This window comes from Colias philodice, chromosome 7 (genome assembly GCF_061535455.1).
Source record: "Colias philodice isolate Cphi_HAF_F1 chromosome 7, ilColPhil1 Martin Lab GWU primary, whole genome shotgun sequence".
Taxonomy (NCBI): Eukaryota; Metazoa; Arthropoda; class Insecta; order Lepidoptera; family Pieridae; genus Colias; species Colias philodice.
The window spans coordinates 7,037,914-7,061,228 of NC_143092.1; the positions used below are offsets into that span (position 1 = coordinate 7,037,914).

Here is a 23,315-nt window from a genome sequence, read left to right on the forward strand (position 1 = left end):
ACAGCCAGCTGACATATATATTTATCCACAGTTACATATAAGCTATCATCAGGTAAATTTTTGTTTGAGAGGAAATAACGGAAAATAAATTTTTCTTTAAATTTAACTTTCATGTTCGAGACACCAGCTGACGTATAATACACCATGTTGTAACCAGCTGACTATTTTTTTTCGTTGAGATATTGGGTTAGCTACAATTTGACAAATTTTTAGCTGAGAGGAAATGAATGAATGAATGTATTTTTTTTCCTATGTGCGTGGGAGGCTACAACCGCTCACCCCCCCAACCGAGCGCCAGCTGACGTTCACGAGGCTTTATAATACTATACTCTCATGCGTCTGACGAATTATCTCTTGAGAGGAAATAATGAACCAAATTTGCACCTGGCTCCCTAACCATAATGTAAAGCGCAGTTCCGTTGACAAAAATTACTTAAACAAAAGCGAAACAATACTATGGCAATTACCTCTTTTTGCTTGTATTAGCGTACACTAAGTTAAAGATAATTATCTTAGAAAAAATTGCTTGAGCATTGACGCTAGTATATAAGATGTTATTTTATCCTCACCAACACAGGTAGATACAAAATTGGGTGGATACAAGACGCCTGTGTTTAAATATATTATTTAAATAAATAAAAGCAAAAATGTTGGGATTCCGTTTTGCCTTGTTGTGCATTGGATTTTTGGCGGCGGCTCTCAATAGTGTGGAAGTGAGTCTTTGTTTGTTTTCTTTAAAAAATTATGTAAATTTAGTTTTAATCGATACTTTTTTCCTAAATGTTTATTTTTATATTCATTTATAAATATCCGTTTTTCCGAAAAAACCATACATTGCCTTCCTATAAACCATATGCGGCTGAAGGTTGGAAAATGGGAAGTTTTAGATTGCGTTCAATATTTAAATTTATGTATACAAACTAATTTGGAACATGGCAATTTGTAGCATATTTTTTATATTAGTTAATAAGCTTAATCGATGATACTACTAATAATACAATTAATATTAGCTCATGATCTCTTTCGCATCTTTTTTTGTGAATTTTGCACGCCTCATAAGCGAAGCGTTGAGGTGGGTACTACTGTCACTTCGCGCAAAACATCTGATTTTTCAAACTTAAAATGTCTTTATGTATCATACATTGCACTTGTAAGATAATACATACACACACATATTAAGAAAAAACACTATTTTTAACGTTCATGATATTTTTAATGTCATTTTTGTAATTTAAACTAGTTAAAAAACAGTTTAAAAAAGTTCTGTCTTGGACGTCCGTGTGTCTGTATGTGCGGATCCTTTTTCTTGTTAACACGATAGCGACCGAAATACTTTACTAATTGAGTCTTCTTTTTTCTCTTACGCTTGAGTATGCTCAGGAATAAAACCCTTTCATTTTTCAGGGTCTGATTCGATGTGGTTTAATTGTTATTAAATAAACAAAAATAAATTATTTATTAAAAAAAAATTATGAGGCGTGCACTTTTGGATTTTCCAAATTATTTCCAATTTATAATCATTATTGTGATTTTTAGTGCGAAGAATCGGTGCATCCGTTCATGAGTTTATTTTTGTATCTAACCGTTTATAACTTTTATGTTATTTTTACAATTTTTGTTGGTAGGTAAATAATAAAACACATTTGTACATTTTTTCATCTAGCATAATTTGCAGACACTTATTTAAAACTACTTTCACCATTTGAAAACACATTTTCATACGCCTAAATGCAACATAAGTAGTATAGATTTTATAAGAAGGTTAAATATAATATACAGTAAAGTATCGATAGCTTTGTATACCGAGTGAAGGTAGGTACCAGAACGGACTATAGGCGATAATAATCATAATACCTCAATAACAATACTGCATAGCATAATGCATAAGCATTTACAACAGATACATATCTAATTCACAACCAAGCTTATACAATCGACCAACAGTTTTCCTAGAATACATGATTATTCTTTATCATTTATTAACTTTTCAAGGCCATAAGTCAAGCTGATAAAATGAAGATCTATGCCGTAATGTTACCATCGATCCAAGAGTGTAGCAAGGACTATGGGGTCAGCGAGGATGATCTGAAGAAGGCCAAGGAATCTGGTAGCGTTGATAGCTTGAACCAGTGCCTGTTGGCTTGTGTCTTCAAGAAGGCTGGAGTGGTACGTATATTGTTTAGAGAAAGTATTGAGGGATATTAAAAATGTATTGCGATAGTTAAAAGGAACCGGGTTGGCATACAATTAAAATTGCATAAGGAATATTCCATCTAAATAATCTAAACAAAGAAAACCATTTTACGTTTATTTATCTTATTTCTAATTAATATTATGATCTAGTATTTAATTATCTTGAAATCAACTCAGTACATTACATTCTCTGATAGTGGAGGTGGACGTAAACAAGTGTCTAATAAGATTTTTTTTAAGAAAAATAAAATTACTGTATTTTTATTCATAGAGAAATACATCTATTTCAGATAAACGACGCTGGACTATTCGACGTAGAAAAAACTAAAGAGCATATCCAGAAATATTTATCAGACGCCGGTGATCAAGCTAAGGCCCAGGAAATCATCGGAAAATGTGCTTCAGGTATGCAATTTTTTGTTGTATTTTCATCATATGAATGGATCTTTATCTTACTTATGAAGGAATTTCTATTTATAATACGAAAAACACTTACTTTCTACAATGATGAGCTAAAATTTAAAATATACACCCTTATTTAATACTTGTATTATGTATAATATAAGGTACCCGTTTTCAGCGTTGACAAAGAGTTTTTCTTAGTATCAGCTATTACATACAGAGTCAATTATCGGTCATTTGTTTTAAGCTCTATCTTTGTTTTAGTCTCTATATCTCTAATCAATCTTTATTAATTTCTGAACTTATTTAACAACTAGCTTCGCCCCGCGGTTTCACCCGCATGGTTCCGCTCCTATTGGTTTTAGCGTGATGATGTATAATAGCCTAGCCGTCCTGAATAAATGGGCTATCTAACACCGAAATATTTTTTCAAATCGGACCAGTAGTTCTTGAGATTAGCGCGTTCAAACAAACAAATACACTCTTCAGCTTTATAATATTATTAGATATAATTATTGAAGATACAAACTATAATATAAAATTATTTTGATAGGATATTACAACATTTACTTAATCATAATATTATATTTTCAGTGAACGACAGCCCCGTCAGTGACAGCGATGGATGTGAACGATCAAAGATGTTGTTCGACTGCTTGATCCCCTTCAGGAAAGAGGTATGTGTTCAAATTCCGAAAGACTTCTTTATATAATCATTTATTTTCCTTATAAATAATATTAACGAGTTATTAACGTAACTTATTCTAGAGGAACTTTGTTTTTTCACGTGGAATCTGTTAGTCCATAGTTCACAACATGTCCAACTTTTACCAATTATAGAGTTTGCATACAACACCACAATAAAACTAGATAAATATCTGACAGATCATCTATATCAAATTTTAATTTAAATTTTAAATAATAACTAATTAAAATAAAATAAGACTACTGCATATATGATTTAATCAACCGATTTCTATTTGTTTCAGATCGACCCAACCCGTTAAACCAAAGATAACCTATTTGAGTAATGTACAGAATAGCTTCATTGATTTATTACCATTGTTAGTACATTGTTACCGGTTTTATGATAACCATTAAATAAAATATTATATTTACATATCATATATTTGTTTTATTTAAACTTTAGCGCTACCTAATTTTTTTTTGTATCTGGGTCAATTTTGGGAAGTTTTTCAATTTTACTTGAAATAATGTGAATGTATGTAGAAATATATCTAATACATATTATAAAGGCGAAAGTTTGTAAGGATGTATGGATGTATGGATGTATGGATGTTTGTTACTCTTTCACGTAAAAACTACTGAACCGATTACAATGAAATTTAGCACACATATAGAGGGTAACTTGGATTAACACATAGGATAGTTATTATCCCGGAAATCCCACGGGAACGGGAACTATGCGGGATTTCCTTTGCAAACGCGGGCGAAGCCGCGGGCGGAAATCTAGTACTAAAATAAAATAAATCAAAGTTCTAGAAAATACTACAATTAACAATACAAGGTGAAAGATTTCCATACGGGTTTAAAAAAAAGTCCAGCTTAAGATGAAATGTATTTATTAACCATTTTCCTACATACTACGAAATAATGATAACGATAAGCATGATATATTTTGAAGTAAGTAGTAACTAGTACATAGATGATCTTATAGTTCCAAGCCAAACTGTAAAAAAAGGGCATATTATTAAGTGTCTGTTTGCCATAAATAAAATATATTGTACCTATGTTACGGCGTAAGAATATAAACAATTGGCCTCTTTCTTTTATTCTTGAACTCTACATCATTTCAAAATAGCATTTAAAATCTTTCTTATAAGAACTAATGAATATCACTTTAAAAATGTGTAAAGCCTTTCTCAGAAAAGGAAAAAAAAAAGTTCTGTGTTCGTTCAGATTTATACAGGGTGTAATCGTTAAGTGTGCACAGGCGATTATTCCGTAACTATTGCAGATATCAAAAAACTTTAAACTGATATCGAAAGTACTTAACCTAATGAGTAAAATGGCCATAATAAATTTTTGAAAATAAAACGAGAAATATACAAAAATGTTACATTAAACGCTCCCATACATTTTATTTCCCATACATTTTCTATTCATAGCAGATTACCGAAGTGACGTCCTCATTGTGCAATACAATGAGGAGCTCTATTTGCAGTTTCGAAATGAACTTCCCTTCAAATTTGCGAAGTAATTTAAGCAGAAAACCAAAAAAAGAAAGAAAAAGCTAAAATCTTTCATATTAAATGTACTAGGTTGATCCAAAAGTAATGATAATTGGGTATTTCCTGTGTACATAAAAATATAAAATTACTGTTTTTTGCTTGCTCATGTACTCACTAAGTTATCACAAAAAAATCATATCAATAGGCCCCGCTTCCAAGTATTTACATTAATTTGAATGTGAACCGTGCGTGCCAGAATTTTTGCCAACAAAAAGAAGAAACAACAATTCGACATTTAGAGGGTGAATTTCTAAATTCTTAATGAGATCAGGATAATTTTTTGGCATGATTTGTGACCATGGACGTTACCCGGGTTCACCATGTTTATGCTGAAACCAAGAAACAATTAATGGCCTGGATGCGAGCTTCCAAAGTGACGATGAAGAAATTCAAAGTGAAAATTAGTGGGATAGATTAAAGCGACAGTTTTTTAAGGCGCCGAAGGAATAATTTTGGTGGAATATTTTAAGAAGGTAGCCACTATGTTGGGTTCTTACTACACAGACCATATTAAAAAATTGCGGTAGGTTAGTAAGGAGAAGAGACATGGCAAACTGCGGGCTTGAATGTTGTTTTACCAAGACCACGCACAAGATCACAAAGCGTCAGTTGCAATGGCTGCCATTCAAAAATCAGCATTCCAAATGCTTGAACACCCACCCTGTTTGTTAGATCTAGCTCCTAGTGATTTCTATCTCTTTCCTCGGCACAAAAAACACCGTCTTAGCAAAAACTTTTAAGACGATAGCGAAGAGATGGCCGCGTTGAGGGGTTTTTACGGATGAAGTCAAAGTTTTTTTTTCTAAGTATTGGAAAAAAAATATCGAATTATATTATCTAGTTAGAAGACTATCTAGCCAAATATTTTAACTGTAATGACCTGGTTTAATATTGATTATAATTACTTTTGGATCAACTCATGTACATGGGATAGTCATATCTCATACTAAATGTATGGGAGGGTTTCAAGTGAGTTTTTTTAGATATTTCTCGTTTTATTTTTAAAAATTTATTATGGCCATTTTACTCATTGGGTTAAGTACTTTCAATATCAGTTAAAAGTTTTTTGATATCTGTAATAGTTACGGAATTATCGCCTGTGCACACTTAACGATTACACCCTGTATACACTTTGAATTCAAATATATTATTAAAATATTCATTATTTCGATAAATAGTTTTTGAATACCCCACCCGCCTTTGAATATCTCAAGGTTTTATTCTATTTTATTTGAAGTTATTTCTAATAAAAACTGATACCAATATTTGAATAATAAATAAATAATAATTTCACTTACCTTAGAAGCATTTTCCACCATACACTTGTAGGATAGCATAGCGCGTTCACAGCCTTTTTCGCCGTCACTAACCGATTCGCTGTTGACTAAGAATAAATATTTTATTAATGCCATCTTAGAGAATGCCATTATTTATTCTTAATTCATTTTTTTTACAACTGGGCTAGTTTTAAAAAGTAAAAAAAAAACAACAGCTTTTGATCGATGTGGAATTCTTCAATTATCGTACCGATATTTTCATCGTTCGATTTCGATCGATGTATTTTAACAAATGTACATATTGTAATAGTTGAAAATTTAAAAGAAAGAAGGTAATTTAAAAACTTACTATGTGAGCAGGAGTGGAGATAATCAGCGATAAGTTTCAGTTCTTCCTCATCATTGAACACTGTTTTCGCCATTTCCAGAGCAGTTTCCTTTTGAAGCATGCCTTTGTCGTCCATCTTTAACAGAAGTAATATTTATTATTTGTGTATAAAAAAGTTAAAACAATTTATAACGTGTACAATAACAACCATTACGATCGTATAATAAATATTATGTTTATAGTCTAATACATACTACCAAAACATAAAGTTATTTAATTTATTATCTTTTACTTTACCAGGGAGTCCATAGGTAAAGGCTTCGCTTTTGTTGGGAATTTTTTACAGTACAATCTCTAGTTAAAAGGTTTTAAAAGACTCAGAGCTAATAATATACCTATTAATTATAAAAGTTTTGGTATCCAATAATTCTGTCTATTAGCCTTTTCTTGATACTTACAGTGCCAGTTTTCTTCAAAACACAGGCGAGGAAACATGGCGCATTTTCTCCGGTGGGCAGCTTCTTAGCTCTCAAGTTGCTAATATCATCCGTAGAAATCATGTTATCTTTAATACATTCAGCTCCGACTTTTTCAAAATGTGCATGTATCATTGCTTTTTGATCTTCTGTCATCGCCTGTGAATCAATAAATATAATACACTTTTAAGTTTTTTTTTTCATTTAAGCGATTTAGGAAACTTTTGCTTTCATAATAATTATATTATTACATTCACTTACTAGAATTTCTTGCGGCATTAAACTGATAACCGAAAAGCAGAAAATTATTGCTGATTTGTGAAACATATTTGGTTATGTGTGTTTATTTATAGAAAGGAATCTTTCACACTGATAAATTTGATCTGTCCTAGACAGATCTTAACTCCATAATATATAGCGTTTTTCTGATAAGTCACCATAATTAATTAATGACTGTATTTGGTGAATTTCGGCTGACATTGAATATAACAAGGTCCGCAAATTACCAATTTGCGGGATTTCCTACAGAAAGGAAATTCTATGTAATTTGTTTATGACCAATCAGTACTACAATGGTAATTCGACAGATTTATCAATGCTATTTAAGTAGTAAAGATAGGTATTCACATTAATGGCAAATAAAATATTTATAATATAACGAGTCAACCAATAATATAAAAGCAGTGAATATTACTTACCTGATATTATATGAATGCTATTGAGCATATAGTACATTGGTACATTTGGAAATTTTTAAAAAAGTATAATTAAAATATATTTCTTTAAGAACTCTATCTCTCTATCGTCTCTACAATATTGAAATTGTGGCAAAGCCTGTGAGCAGAATGTATGTACCTACTTAGTAAATATTAATAAGAATGAATGAGAAATGCACGACTCTTGATGCCAAGAAGCATCACAGAGTTTTCAGCTATTATCGAAATATTAGTTTTTATATTTTTTTTATTTTATCCATCAAAAATATGTATCTATATATTGTGAGCAAAGCCAGGGAAATAAATTACTTAAATAACGCACTATTTATTTTCAAATACTGACAAAATAGAGTTACAAAGTATTTTATTATTACTCAATTCTTTTGTGCAATTATGATAACAAATGCTAATAATATAGGCGCTATGTATTCAAATCTAGTACAATAAAACTTATTTTCGCACATATCTAATATTATGTTGTTATAATGCGTTATTTCCTATATATGATGCAAATGCATAATATAAAAATCATTTGAAAAATATCACTTATGGGAGTATTAAAAGGAACTAAATTTCAATGAACTATACATTCTATTCAACAGTTGTTATACAAATAATTATCACAGGTAGTAAGGTGTTATAAAAACATAATTTTTATGACACATCACACATTTTCAATTTTACTCGGTCAGTGAAAAGTAAATAATGTTGTTAACGGTACTTTTTACAGTTGTATCGTTTAGTGTTTTGGTGCAGGTACCTACCTTGTTTTTTATATTGCTTTCAATACGATTTTCAATCAATATGAAATGTATAACATGACTATACAATTTATCTTAATTTTTTAAATTGACTTATTCCTTCGAATGGTCCGCTGGTATTAGGGTCTTAATCTAATGGTCTTAATGTTCATATAATTCTTTAAAAAGAAATTCTACATACAATTTATAATTCGTTTATCTGTATTATTATTTATTTACAGAGCAATGATGACAAACTGGACGAGCTAAAACAACAATATTTACAAATGATCATGGATTGTTCTGCAGACACACCTTTGACCGAAACAGATATTGAACAGTTGAAAAATAAACAAATGCCAGACAAGGAATCAATTAAATGTCTCTTTGCATGTGCTTATACTAAAGCAGGCATCGTAAGTAGGATGTAGACTTTAAAAATTTATTGCAATTTGTAAGCTATTAGCTAAATAGTATTATGGCGGACAAAGCCCAAAACGACGGAGTTTATCAAGTATTTTTAATAAAGTAAACAAATTTATTTTCAACAATAAATCCTTAAACGTTTTGATAGTTAGAAAGAAGAAAGAAAGATAAAAAAACGATCAAGCTTTTTATTAGTATCCAAAGATTTTTCATTGCATTTTGTTTTCGCACCGTGTAGATAGATAGAGCCGCCATAAAATAGGTGTTTCCAGTTATATCAAACACCTTAAAAACTGCAGTTAGTCTTTTTTTGGTTTCATATAATATTACAAATCACGTCATTAATATTTTAGTATTAAAAATAATATACCTAGGTATCAGTTTCTACATGAGCAGCATCCAGTCAATATATGATTACATAAAAACAAAACAAGGTCACGCAATTACTATGTTCACAGTCCCTGAACAAAGCCGATTAGGATTTCCACAAAATTATGTTTAACGACCGCGGATGCTTTAATTTAGAGTTCCCTTTTAAAATTTCGAAACTTTAAAGCTATGCTACAATGACGTATTATTATTAAAATTAATTGCCGATTTTTGTTAAAATTTTCAAAATTATGATGAGTATGATATCCTACTTATGTGGTATATGATTTGATCCCTAATGAACAACATCTATTTTTCACTATTTTTCAATCATTTTGCAAGGCATTATTAATCTTTGTCAACTAATAGCAAATTTAAACTCAAACTCAAACATTTATATATTCAATTAGACTTCTTCTAGAAGCGCTTTGAATCGTCGTTACATATTTATAACATTTACCACCACATTTACGCTAAAGAAAGCAAGGCTCTACCATTTTTCCAGAGATAGCTGTATTAGCAGCTGCTAGGAGGTGATATTTCTGCCCTTTTGTCCCTATTCAAAACAAGAATGTTTCATTTCAGATGAGTGAAGACGGATTTCTTTCTGTTGAAGGAACAAACAAGCTTGCCCAAACATACTTAGAAAATGATCCTGAGAGGCTAAAAAAAGCGGAGCAGCTGACAGAGGCTTGTAAATTTGGTAAGTTGAAAACTGTTTCATAAAGGTAAAATATTATATACTTTTTCGTATTGGTTACATAGTTCTTTTTTACTTTCTTTTTAATGAATGTTTGAATTAAATTGAGTGCTTTGTTTTAGTAAATGACGAAAATATAGATGGGAATATAGCCTGTGAGAGAGCTGCTTTAATTTTCAAATGTACCGTGGATAGGGCTGAAGAGGTATGTATTGAAAAAGGGTTAATGATTGAGAATTGATCAATTACTTAGAAATATAGAAATATCATCAATTTTCACTAACTTAACAGATTTGATATTTATAGACTAGCTTTCCACCTGCGGATTCACCCGCGTTTTCCAAGAAAAACCCGAATAGTTCCCGTCCCCGTGGGACTTCCGGGATAAAACCTATCCTATGTGATAATCTAAGTTACTATCTATATGTGAGGTAAATTTTATAGTAATCGGTTCAGTAGTATTTGCATGGAAGAGTAACAAGCATACACATACACATCCATCCAGGAAGTATTCCAACACAATTATGTTTTTTTTTTAATTAATGTTGTTTCTTTCTATTTCAGTTTGATTTCGTGTTTTAAAAAGAAGGAAGAATTTTTGGTGATACTTAGTCCAAGATTTATTGTTTTTTTTAATTTATATTATAAGATTTTGTAAAAATGTGATATGAATAGATACTTGTATTGTCTACGAGAAAAAAAATAATATAAGAATCTTATTATGTTTGCAACTTATGATTTTGGCCACAGAATGTAAAGTTATTGATAACATTGTATTGGTTATACATATTAAATTGGTTTTGTATTGTTAAATCATTCACAGTTCATGTACTTTTAAATATTAAATAAAATAAGATTTTAATTAGGTAAATAAAAATTTTATTTTCTAGAATCTGCATCTGTATGATAAATATTTCAAAGCGAACCCTAAAATTATATTGATTTAATCTCAATCTGAATATAAAGTATACAATGAAAAATATTATAATAGTTTAATGAGATGGAAAACATTAAAGAAAATAAGTGTCCAATTCCAAAACTTATTGTGATTGTATCAAAACTTTTTAATTATAACAATGTGATTTATTATTTAAAATTATATCAATTTAGATCATTTAAACGATATATTATTTGATATAAAAGTGACCGGTGATACTATTCTAATCTATTCTATAACGATGAATAATAAAGGTAGTTACATTATTTGTTTTGTGTTTTATTTTGTTCTGCAAAATGTAAACGTTTTGGGGGTAAGTTTATTGTATATGATCTCTATTCTCTATATATCTGTATGTGTCTTAAAATGATTTTTGATAATAATTTAGGAATTTATAAAGTATTGATTATTTCGAATTAAAAAGAAGTTGCTGCTCTGTGTTAGATATAATAATTAATTAATTATGTCATTGCAAGTTTAATAAGCAACATAATATCTGTGATAATATATCGCTAAATATATAATACTATTGCATCAAACATGAGTTTTCTTCAAACTGCACAAAGAGGTTTTTGTAAGTGCTATTGTATGTAGGTACTACAATAGTACAAAAAGCTCAGAAACTTATACTGAAGAATAACTGATTGTGTACATTGACAACAATGCAAATTGCAAAGACAGTCGTCACTAAGGTCGTCACATGTACCTACTTATGTTTGACAAATAAAAATTTATGAATGATTGAAATGAAACGAAAAAAAAACCGCATACCGCGTTCCCGTTCCTGTGGGTTTCAGGGATAAAAGCTTATGTCTTATTCTGGGTCTTCAGATGTAGGTAGACATACCAAATTTCATTGTTATCGGTTCAGTAGATAGTATTTGCGTAAAAGTGTAACAAACATCCATCCTAAACAAACTTTCGCCTTTACAATATTAGTAGGAATAGGTCTTTAGTCCAAGACCCCACGACCTTCGTTATTTTATAAAAGCTGAAAGTTTTTCAGTGTAGGTTTCATGTAGGTAGGTAGGTAGGTAGGTAGGTTTCATAGGTAGGCACCTATTTGTTAAAGCAAGAAGCTCAATTTTTTAAATTTTCATAGGATCACTGTAGAAATCTCATCCATTGCCCACAACAAAATATAACTCCATAATCACTGGTAGCTCTTACCTATAAGAGACATACACACAACACAGCAAAACTTTCAGCTTTTAAAATAGACTAATAAGCACCTCTAATAGATTATTTTTCTCATTTACAGGCAATGACAGATGAAGAAGCCAAAGCAGATTTTGCGAAGGCGATAATGGCATGTGCTAAAGACGCATCCGTAGATATGAGCGATATTATGTCTTTAGCCAGTCTGATTGTACCGACAGATCATAAAGTGAAATGTGTTCTCGCTTGCGCATATCGGAAGAAAGGATCGGTAAATAATAATGATTATACACATGAAATACGCTCTTTGGCTTGATGACTCGTGTTAAAAAATTCCAGGGTTTTCATTTTAAACGATTCCTTGTTATACATAAACATCAAATAAAAAAAGACGTGTGGCACTCGGGGACTGCCGCGGTAAAGCTCTATCTACTTATTGCATTGCATGCTATGCCTTCAAGCCACAACACCTCCGCGCCCGTCGGAATGGGGAGCGTGAGGTTTTTTCGTTACGGAATTTTTGGATTCGGTCCCCGCGCTCAAGGCCCGCGATAGAAGCTATGCAATAAATTAATAATATTCTATCACTGACAATAATACTACCAAATGGGTATAACATTTTTAAAAGGTACTAGCATTAGGTTCATATGCCTTGCAAGCCTTTAAATCCCCATCCAAGTACTAACCTAATTTTTTTGTAGTCTGCTTAACCTAGTTTAAAGATCCTACTTATGTAGGTAGGTACCTACCTCCTTGTTGATTTGAGTATTTCAAAAAAGGTAATGAAAGTTATTTTGCAGCTGAATGCTCAAGGCATGTATGACATCGACGGGGCGTATGCGCTAGCAGAAACCATGATGAAAGGCGATGAAGTACGAATAAAAAAAGGAAAGGAATTAGCAGATGTTTGCGCCGCAGGTATGCAAAATGATAAAATGATTGAGGATATTCTTATACTCTTAACCAACTAAGAATTTCTACATTTTTAATTATTTCAGTTAACGATGAGAAAGTGAGTGACGGAGAAAAGGGGTGCGACAGAGCTGCATTGATGTTCAAATGTGGTGTTAAAAATGCTGCTAAGGTTTGTATTTTATAAGGTAGTTGTTAGAACTTTCAGCTGTTTGACAATATGGTATACATACCTACCTACCAATATATCAGCAACCTTAATTAATTGTAAACTTTACTGCATTTAAAAAATTGATTAAGAAAACGTAGCTAATCAAAATGTGTTCGGTTGCTTTCGTATTTTGTAACAAACATCCTCTAAACCTTCAAACTCCGGTATTTATAAAAAATAAAATTCTAAATTGAATATAAAATAGCTAAATTGAATTTTCTCTTTTCAGTATGGCTTCAAATTATAACCAGCTATACCCACCATATCCAGTGATGCTCCACTATGAATAAAGATTAAAGATGATTAATAAAGTTTTCATGAAATAAAAACGCTGTGTTTTCAATGGTTTGCCTGTTTTAATAAATAATCTACAATCTTATGCCTAATAAGCTATAAAAAAGTTGGTACACAAGGATGATAAAATATATATACTATGTGAGATTAAAATAATCGTATGTATATTTCATAAAATGCAAATGTAGCATATTATTTTACAAATACACTCACCGGCACGGAATCTTGGCCACTGCAAATTTTTGCGTAAAATAACACTATTTATTTTCTACTACAAAATTCAATAAAAAATTAATCAAAATTAGTAATTTCTTTAATGTTTTTACTAACTTTTAGTAATCATTGGAAGTTTATAAGAAGTACTACTGCGTAGATATGAATTAAACAAGAATTTACGCTTTTCCTGTAAAATTTAAATGATTTCTTAAAAAATGCATAAAAATTAGAAAGAACGTTTCCATAAAAAAAAATTGAACTTTTTAATATAGGGTGTTTCCTTCTCTTGCCTTAAACACTGTTTGCATCCAGTCTGGCATACTCTAGAAGACATTTTTGATGTCCACTTGAGCTATAGTGTACCAAACGGCCCCATCTGTATTTCTAAGCTCATCTAACATTGGTGCTGGTTTAAAATCGAACTTTATGTTTCTTTTAAGCATGTCCCAGATGTGTTCTATTGGATTAAGATCCGGGCTACGAGCTGGCCACTCCAATTTTTCCATAATAACCTCTTGAAGGTACTCTTATACGCATCTTACGACACGCGGACGTGCGTTATAGTGTATTAGTAGCAAATTTTCTTCACTGATAAACCTGTAATAGGGCTGAACATGTTTCTGGAGAATTTCCTCGATGTACCTGATCAAATTTAAGCCATTATCTACGATAACTAACTCCGTGCGAGCATCGGAACTTATACCTCCCCATACCATTTTTGACCCTCCATGAAAAATGGCAGTTTGAGTGTGGTTATGGGTGAAAACCTCTCTTCTCGTCTTCTCTATACTGATTCTTGGCTATCAGAAGCTCGTAAAGTGCCTTAGCAGTCATCTGTGAACACTTCACGAGCGCACTGGCTGTGGGTCCAGTTTTCATATTCTCGTGCAAAACGAAGACGTGCTTCTCTGTGATGTCTGAGGAGTTCTGGACGGCATGCTGGTCTGCAAACCTTCAAATTAACTTCCTTCATTAGTCTTCTCATAGATTGCTAACTCACATTTATTATCCTGTTGTTTTAGAGCCGGTGGCGTATCTCATAAACTGTCAGAAAGCCATTTTTGAGTATCTCTTGAACAATAAACGGGTCTTCTCGAGCTGATGTGCACCTCACACCTTCATTTTCTGGTCTGCACGTGGAGCTGCCAGTCTCCTGGTATCTTTTCCATGCACAGTGCATCGCTGAACGTGGTACGTACTGTACATTAGGTACTTTATGTTGCGGCAGTTATTGGTCTAACATTGTGATGGCCTGAGCAGGTTGTTCAGATATTAACGGCATTTTTTATTGTTTGTTATGATCATTGACTATAGTACAATAATAACAATATCTTAAAACGGCATAAACGTTATCGAAAAAAGTTTAAAACGAACAATTCGTAACTTCGGCTTAACCGCACAAATCACAAATTTTGAGTAACTCTTAAAAAGTGGTAAACGATAATTCTCAAACTTAATGATTTCTTACCATAAAATTAAACAAATAATAAGTTAACATATCTGCATACAAAAAAACCGTGAAAAACACTTCAAACTTTTTTTATCGGCAAATTTGTAAGTGGCCAAGATTCCGTGCCGGTGAGTGTATTTATCCCAGTAAAATTATATTACTGGTAAAATTCTGAGTCCTTCAAAATTTAGCACACAATTTTAGTACACGATATGAGGATATTTTACACAAAGTAATAAAAATATTCTAGACAGAATTCAGTATTTTTCGTATCATATTAAAGCGCCATCTTCAAGTTAATATGAGAACTAGAATACTCATCAATATAAAGTCGAGGATATAGTTCAAAACTTTTCACATAGATGGCGTTGAACTAAAATACAAATTGTGGCAAATAAGAAAAATAAAAATTATAAAATGAGGAATGAGTTATAAAAATTCATATACATTATACAAGAAAGAAATATATAAATACCATTATAAATACATATTATTGTGAACAAAAAAAAAATAGAAATTAAATATAATCTGTGTTTTTTTTAATTATTCATTTTTAAATATAGAATGAAAAAGAACCCTCAGCACACCCTCAACTATTTGTTGACGTGTGTGTAGGCTAGCCGTCGACACGTGCTCTTCACAGCCACACTGCACACAGCTCACAAGCTCAGAGCGAGTTTTTCAACACCCCTGCGCACACGCACACAGCGAAAGGTCAATAGTTAACCAACTTCATTCAAAGCAGTTTCTCGACCGGCTGACTTGATAACTTACTTCACTCGTCGTTTAGTCGGTCCCATTGATGACGTTTAGTGCAAACAATTGATCGTTTACAGTTTTGTTTTGTCAATAACTGTTGTGATGCTTACGAGCAGATGTAGTTGTGTTTAATTTGTACTGGTTCGATCGGACCGGTATCGATTGTTGTTTAGTGAAATTGTGAGTGTTTTGTGAACTGTAGTGCCCTTTATTCGTGATATTTAAATAGGTGAGTGTCTGAAAAATTTACAATAACAAATGAAATAGTAGTTTTATTGAATGAAAGGACAAATACATAGAAATTACTGATCTAGGAGTAGGTATTAATAGAAGTAAACCGGACAATCAAGTTAGTAAAATTATCTTATTAATCATCTGTATTTTCTGTTTGTATTTTGATATAGTTTTCGTCAATTTCTTCATTACTCATCGATTTTGTGTTGACGTCAAACGTAGAATGTTTTCTCTTATTTGGTAAGAGTTTATTTCTATTTTTTAATTGTGTCGAATCGTGACATTTGTTTCTTATTTCGGCTTTCATCTGTGTGTCATCTTCGGACCATGGTAGATCTAAGTCTGGACCAGTGATTTCTTCAGTATCTCGTCTTCTTCGTTTCCCAGTAGCAACTCCCAGTTGAAGTAGAATAGGGTTTGATACTAGAGCAGCTGCAGCTCCTAAGAGAGCGATACCAGCTATAGGCCATAACACTGCTTTCGCTGCTAATGCCTAAAACAATCATTTGTTTTTAATTACAATGTAATTATAAATCAGCATGAATGGGAAATCTTATAAGAAATATAGGTAGGTACTGTGGTAGGTACCTACCTACCTAGGTACTTCTCTTTACGTTTATGTTATGTGCGATTCGTTATGCTAAGTTACTATAGTTATTACTTATTCTGTGGTTTGTTTTGGTTTAATTTTTCAAAATTACAATCTACATAACTAGGTACCTACTTATTAACGTAATTTAAAAAATCCATACTGAAATCTTATGTTATTTAAATACGCGAGATAAAATAATCGATTTGTTCGAATTTTAAATTAACAAAACACGTAGGTATCTAGACAACATATAGGTACCTATAATAAAATTACATATTTATAAGATTTGTTCATATTACACGTGCGTGCTTCATAAGCGATTTATTTTATAACTTCCTGTAAAATAAACGATAGGTTATGCTATTCTACATTACATCGCAAAAAAATAAATGTATCCATTTGTATTCGGGCGATTACATTTAATATAATTTGCATTACAAAACGTTCGATTTTATTATTATAATTCTAGCGCTATCGGCTATATTTTTTCTATCGGCGTAGGGTCATTGCGCCTGTTCGCGTCCACATGCCTATTCGCGTCCATTTTGCGGATATCTTTTAGAAAATTCACGAAAATAAGTATACTTTAAGTAAAATTGTAATAAGAAAAATTTCCGATAATAGCTCAATGTATAAGAGACATGCACACATATTCAAAATATGCCTGCGCACCGCCTATCCTATTTAAAAAAAATATTTAATTTTGGCTATTAAACGAGAGAGCTAAAACGCGCGGGATTTTGAGAAAAAAATAGTGCGCAGCGTCGCGTTTGACGGTAAGTATCTTATTGTTAAATGTGAATTTTTGAATATGTAACTGTTTCTTTACTTTGCTAAGAAAACATGGAATAGTATGGATTATAAATCAGCTAATTTATTTTACAATTAATATCTAAAATAAGGTGGACGCGAATTACTACACGGAATTTGTACAACTTCCATTTTGCGTCCACGGTGGGCGCAAACTATACCTATAGTGCATAACAATAGAACATATTGCGTCCACATTGTTTTTCATTACGTAGCAATGAATTGTTTGTTAAAATATGTAATTTAAAATAGATTGTACATTTTTGACTAAGACTACAAGTTGATAATTAAAATTTTCATTCAAATTAGTAAATTGTTATGCTATTTTTTCATTTTAAAATGGGTATTCTAAGAATAAGACTATAGTATCTTTGAGAATGAGAGTCAATAAGTCTGTGGTTAAGAAAATAATATAAACAAAAAAGAAATTTAATTCATTAGAAACTAAAAAATAAGGTAGGTAGGTAATCTTAATAGATTATTATTTATTTACATAACGTAACTTTGTTTTTTGTTAATTTTTAGTTCTATTATTGATGAGAAGATAAATATAAATAAGTTTTTCCAGTTTCCTTACAGTGAATTATATTAATAATAATGTTGATTTTAGGGTTCCGAACCTCAAAAAGAAAAACCGGAATCCTTGTAGGATCACTTTGATATCAGTCTATCTGCATGTCCGTCTGCCGGTCTGTCTTTCTGTCAAGACCCTTTTTCTCAGTAACGCGTGGAGCTGAAATTTATATTGAATACTCAAGTATACGGTCCCTTGAAGCAGTGAAAAAATCAAACTTATAAGACAAAGCAATCAAAAGATACAGCCGTTTATGCTGCAAATTTTCGCAAATTTCTACATTCGCAAGGGAATCAAAACCTACAGGGTACTTTACGTGAACACAGACACTTGAAGTTTGGTACGAAGCAACGTCTTATAGCACAAATAAGGGAAACATTGAAAAAATAATCATTTACAGTTAAAACATATGAAAAAAAACAGGTTAATACGGAACCCTCGGTGTGCGAGTCCCATTCGCATTTGGCCAGTTTTTATTAAATAACTATATTCGTCAATAAATAATTTATTAAAATCTAATTTTTATTTGCATTTATCTGATAAAATATCACCCAATACACTCTTAATTCCTTTTCTAAGCTGGTGGACGCGAACTGGTCCACGGGTGGACGCAAACTGGAATTTTTGGACGCGAACTGGGTAAAACGCCTAATTCTGCTATTTGTCTAGATAAATAAAAACCACATGATATTTCCAACACAATTCAAAGTAAATCTTAAAATAGACTATGTAATGAACACGTTACAAAAATTTTGAGTTGAAATTTGTTCTGAAACATTTTTATTTTCTCCTTCAAACTTTCCAACTGCACTAAGTGGACGCGAACAGGCGCAATTACCCTATCAAGGTGTTATTACATGTTAACAGAGTACGTGAGATATGCATTGTACTTCTAAACAATTGACTTCATATACCTACCTAGCATGTACATTAAAGATGATGTATGTACTTCGATGTATTGGTTTCATATTTTATCAACTAGGTAGGAATATGTTGCAGATGTATTTCTACACCTACAAGTTGGAATCTTCTTCCTGGATAATTATGAATGATTTTTTGTAGTCCTTTATAACGTCAGCTATTCATCCTTTTAAATATTAACACAGATAATATTATAATACTCTACTAATCATTAAGTACCGTGAAAATTGATTTAGGTAGGTATCTACGTGTTACAGAGATAGACTCTGTGGATAGACTGTACCTACCTAGTACCTACCATTGAGAATAAAATTTCCTTCATAAAGACCTTCCTATGACAATAAAAATGGGTCTTACCTAAATGTATAGGTATTAGGTACCTATACATTTAGGTTAGACCCATCCATCACAGATAGGTTAGACCCATAGATCACAGATAAGTTGATCACACTTACCAATATTGTAATAAATAGCGTGAATATTATTTAAATATTTTAACAATTCCAACTCCTGTCGTCCGTGAAACTTACTATAGAAACAGAAAAAGAATACGTACATGATTGTAATGCCTGTGGTGCTCCAAATGATGTGGTTCATGCCCATGATGATGATCATAGCCATGGCCATGGTGGAACGAATGATCATATGACGGTAAGTGATATTCGTGTTCATAGCCGTAGTAGGGAATTTCTTCGTAATCATGGCCTCTGTAACCTAGATAATTTAGAAGTACGTCTTGAATTGATTTTGAAGTGTAATCGGATATTTTATGCTTACTTTATAGTTTATTGAAAAATGTAGTGCTTACAATAAATGAAATAATTAGTTTGGTTTTATGTTAATATAGTGATTTTTTTACATGTTTTGAATGAGAACTAACAGAAACATTGAGATACATGCACAAGCAGGAATATGAATATTGAATGGGGTTTCTTTATTGAAAATATCAATGAAAAGTATGTACATTTAAATAATATATATGAATCATAAAACAAAACTTTTTCTCATGATGCTATGTTAAGTGGCTTGGACAATAATTGGTCAATTTCTCTTCTCTTTGTGTAAATTGATGACGAAAGCGATATGTATGCCTCAGACCTACCTTGATGGTCGTGGGGAAACCCTCTACTATAGTCTGAACTCGATACATCATTATCAGGTGTGTTCTGCAAATAGAGACGATGAGTAATAGTAAGCCTTTTTAGTTATGATAGTCTTGAGACTACCATAAAACTAAAAAGGCTTAAGTACTTACATAAAATATAAAGTATCACATTGTCCTGAGATTACTACATTTTATTGAGATGACGAGAAAAATACTTAATAACCACCTGGGCATTCGTAATAGATATTATTCAACCTAATTTAAGGGCACATTAAACATATAGAACATCCAATGCATAGACTGTAGAACAAATTAAAATCAATGATCAATTACACCGGAGAACGAAAGATAAAATTAATTAAAGTAACATCGTGACCAAGTATGAATGAAAAGCGATCGTTGTCTTAACTTTAATTTGTGTCGAGTCTTTTTCTTTAGTTGAAATAATTAAATTCAATTAGACCGTTGTCAAGTCATGCTTGAATGCTTTGAGTCTGGGCACTGCCCTTTTTTCACACGGCCCTTAATGTTTCTCTTCCGATTGAAGCTCTTATGTTATAATGGAATAAAATAGATCTTCAACAGTTTCATTGAGTGCATTTAATTCACGGGTGACCTAGGTGGGAACATGAAGCATGCATTTCACTTTTTTTATTTATCGATTTACATCATTTACAAATAATTTAGCGATCGTCATTTTAAAAGCCTTCAAAAGCTAATTCTTATAAGACCCCGTTTTCAGCATCGAGGCAGTAATTATGAATGCCGTCTTAAAAATTAAAGTAAAAATAATCGTAGTCTATGGTCATCATTCAAATAAATACGAAAAAAAAATTGTATTTTACGAACTTTCTGCAAAATGAGGAACGGCTATATTCATCAAATTAATTGTTGTAGTTACATACACGTTATATCAGCTCTAAAGATTTATACATGGAAAAGAAAGATTCACATCTCTACGCATTTCACATTCCGCTTTAGTATCCAGAAGTGTGTGAGTCACGCGAGGTGTAATTTTTTCTATCCCATTTGTACAAGTTATTACCAAGAATGGGCTTCGCATCGCCTTCTTTCTGATTTATTTACGTGTTTTATCTTTAGAGATGAAACTTTGAAAGTGTTCTATAAGATTTCATTATTTTTATTGCAGTCGATTACATATTGATATTATCATTGGTTAATAATTATTATAGAGAGTATCAGATCCGTACTTTAGTTTGATACAATCTATAGAAACAGTAAGATATGGTTTGTTAGGAGTACGGATACGTGTAATTCCATTCCTCTTACCTTGAGTACCTGTGACGATACCCTCACCTGTCCTTCACAAGGACTGCGTGTGGGAAAGCGGTAACACCACAATAAAATTAGAGTCGTCATGGGAGAAAAAGCACTCGCTATGCCGATATCATTCGAAAGCAAACTACATATCCCATAGTCCATACAATGAAGAACATTTCAGCCAATGCTGGGAATTGTATTTTATCGTTCTAATTGATATGTGGTAAAAAATAAATGTAAATGAGTATCGGCTACTGACTCACGTTTCCGTTCTGACAAGTTATCAAGAATGTGGGCCACGCTAGCGATATTCCCACCAATGGCTCACATTTCCACATTTTAACTTCATGGCGCAGTTTGAATCGTTGCAATTTTAATTGCTCTAAACCTACGCCTTAATTTGTTCAGATATAATCGAGCTGTCAGATTATGCAGGACTAATTATTGTAGGGTCTAGGCGCGTACGTGTTTAGATGAAATACTTCTTAATAAATTTATTAATATTTTGAGTCGTTCGTGAGTAATTAACTTTGTGGTTGGGTCGTATTAGTGTTATTGCTAAGTAATGATACATATAATATAACAAAATAAGTAAGATACTAAATTTGTACACTTCAAAGTAGCATATCTTCAGAAACATACCTTAAATCTTACAAGATTATGAACGGGACCGAAATTATTGTTTTTGCCAATGCCGTCCTTAAGTAGCGTCTTAACATTTGTGGAGTTCTGGAATATAACAGAATTATTATATATGTACAAAATGACGTTTCAAATAAAATCCCCAGGAATATAACTTACAATTTCATCCTCCTTCAAAGAAAATTCCCTGACGTGTTCGTTGAAATTGGAATTCGTAATGGGATTACATCCAACGAGATTCGAGATGGTCACTAAAATAATCCCGGATAGAATAAATAATATATGAAATCGTACACACGTAGAACACCGCATATTCATGTCACTACACCCACACAAGAATAATCAGAATCTCATGGTATATTAAGATGGTGACAGGCGATGCGGTATACTTTATAAAATTGCATTTGAGGAGGGGTTTGGATGACAATTTGTTAGAGACAATGGTCTCCGAGGTGGTCACACTTAGTTGACTGTATTGCGTAGCAATTTCATTGTTTCTGGTAATAAAATGGAAATGTTGCAAATTGGTACACCGCGGGATGCACACCGCTATTGACGGCGTCCGCTCAACAAAACTTAGCATAGCTAATAAAATACAAACTATTAGACAACTTTGTTTGAAATAGACTGGGCGATTCGTTGTAAATTTAATCTTAAGTATCTCATCTTGCGGTGCCTCATGATGATAAATTTATATTGAGTGGTTCAATTATTGTCTCGTACTGTATTCAGAACTGTGTGTTCTGTGCATTTATAACAAGTAAAACTATGCATACAACAAAGTATTACCCGAATTAAAGTTAATAAATAAAACACATTTTATAAATCTATAATTGAATATTTTACAATTAATGAATAGTCTACCTATGCGTAAACAGCCTGTTTTATTGGTTTTAATTATTTATTTCGTAGCAACAGATTTACGATTGCCACCTCGATATATCAGCAACCCACCAATAAAATTCAATCGCCAAAGATATAAAGTTAACATTCTCACTTTTGTTTATATTTCACACCTAATATGTATAAGTATGGTAGTTTAGACTTTAGAATACATATTAAAATAAATACTCATTATACACTGGTCATCAAAAAAATCGACCCACCTACACTATGTTTGCTATTTATCGATTATTTCACAAATAAGTCGTCTTTTATTGTTGTATTTTGTTGTAAGGGTCTGATAACATGCTAATCATTATGTTTTTCGTAAATTTTACTGCACTTAATGATTCTTAACAAATTTTTATACAGAAATACTGTACAGTGTTGATTTGACGGTTTACGGCGGGACAAATTATGCCCGTGTTCCCAGTTCCAAAATGACTTTTTTCGGGATC

The 23,315-nt window shown here is 31.9% G+C and overlaps 5 protein-coding genes across 5 annotated transcripts in view; 3 read left to right on the top strand and 2 right to left on the bottom strand.

Annotated features, from left to right (window-relative positions):
• Positions 1-563: 563 nt before the first annotated feature.
• LOC149487156 (B1 protein-like) lies at positions 564-3,713 on the top strand. Its single transcript, XM_089697408.1, has 5 exons — positions 564-713; positions 1,993-2,166; positions 2,484-2,598; positions 3,190-3,272; positions 3,585-3,713. Exons 1-5 carry the CDS (start codon positions 648-650, stop codon positions 3,600-3,602), a joined length of 456 nt encoding a protein of 151 aa, XP_089553534.1. The 5' UTR covers positions 564-647; the 3' UTR covers positions 3,603-3,713.
• A 448-nt stretch (positions 3,714-4,161) lies between these two features.
• Positions 4,162-7,416, bottom strand: LOC149487157 (general odorant-binding protein 19d-like). The gene is made up of 5 exons (XM_089697407.1): positions 7,190-7,416; positions 6,911-7,087; positions 6,474-6,588; positions 6,146-6,231; positions 4,162-4,285 (listed from the first exon to the last, which is right to left on the bottom strand). The coding sequence occupies exons 1-5, from the start codon at positions 7,253-7,255 to the stop codon at positions 4,268-4,270; spliced, it is 462 nt and encodes a 153-aa protein (XP_089553533.1). The 5' UTR covers positions 7,256-7,416; the 3' UTR covers positions 4,162-4,267.
• Positions 7,417-8,229: 813 nt separating this feature from the next.
• LOC149487158 (uncharacterized) lies at positions 8,230-13,425 on the top strand. Its single transcript, XM_089697360.1, has 9 exons — positions 8,230-8,400; positions 8,627-8,800; positions 9,765-9,882; positions 10,002-10,088; positions 10,990-11,129; positions 12,078-12,245; positions 12,775-12,892; positions 12,973-13,058; positions 13,327-13,425. The coding sequence occupies exons 1-9, from the start codon at positions 8,350-8,352 to the stop codon at positions 13,342-13,344; spliced, it is 960 nt and encodes a 319-aa protein (XP_089553486.1). The 5' UTR covers positions 8,230-8,349; the 3' UTR covers positions 13,345-13,425.
• A 2,332-nt stretch (positions 13,426-15,757) lies between these two features.
• Positions 15,758-23,315, top strand: part of spri (Src homology 2 domain-containing protein sprint) — a 196,090-nt gene continuing 188,532 nt past the window's right edge. The window contains exon 1 of the mRNA XM_089697433.1: positions 15,758-16,045. The gene's annotated coding sequence lies outside the window, so the exon portion shown is untranslated. The remainder of the gene's footprint in view (positions 16,046-23,315) is intronic.
• Positions 16,044-22,463, bottom strand: LOC149487160 (uncharacterized). The gene is made up of 5 exons (XM_089697435.1): positions 22,135-22,463; positions 21,976-22,062; positions 20,050-20,113; positions 19,504-19,661; positions 16,044-16,543 (listed from the first exon to the last, which is right to left on the bottom strand). Exons 1-5 carry the CDS (start codon positions 22,291-22,293, stop codon positions 16,184-16,186), a joined length of 828 nt encoding a protein of 275 aa, XP_089553561.1. The 5' UTR covers positions 22,294-22,463; the 3' UTR covers positions 16,044-16,183.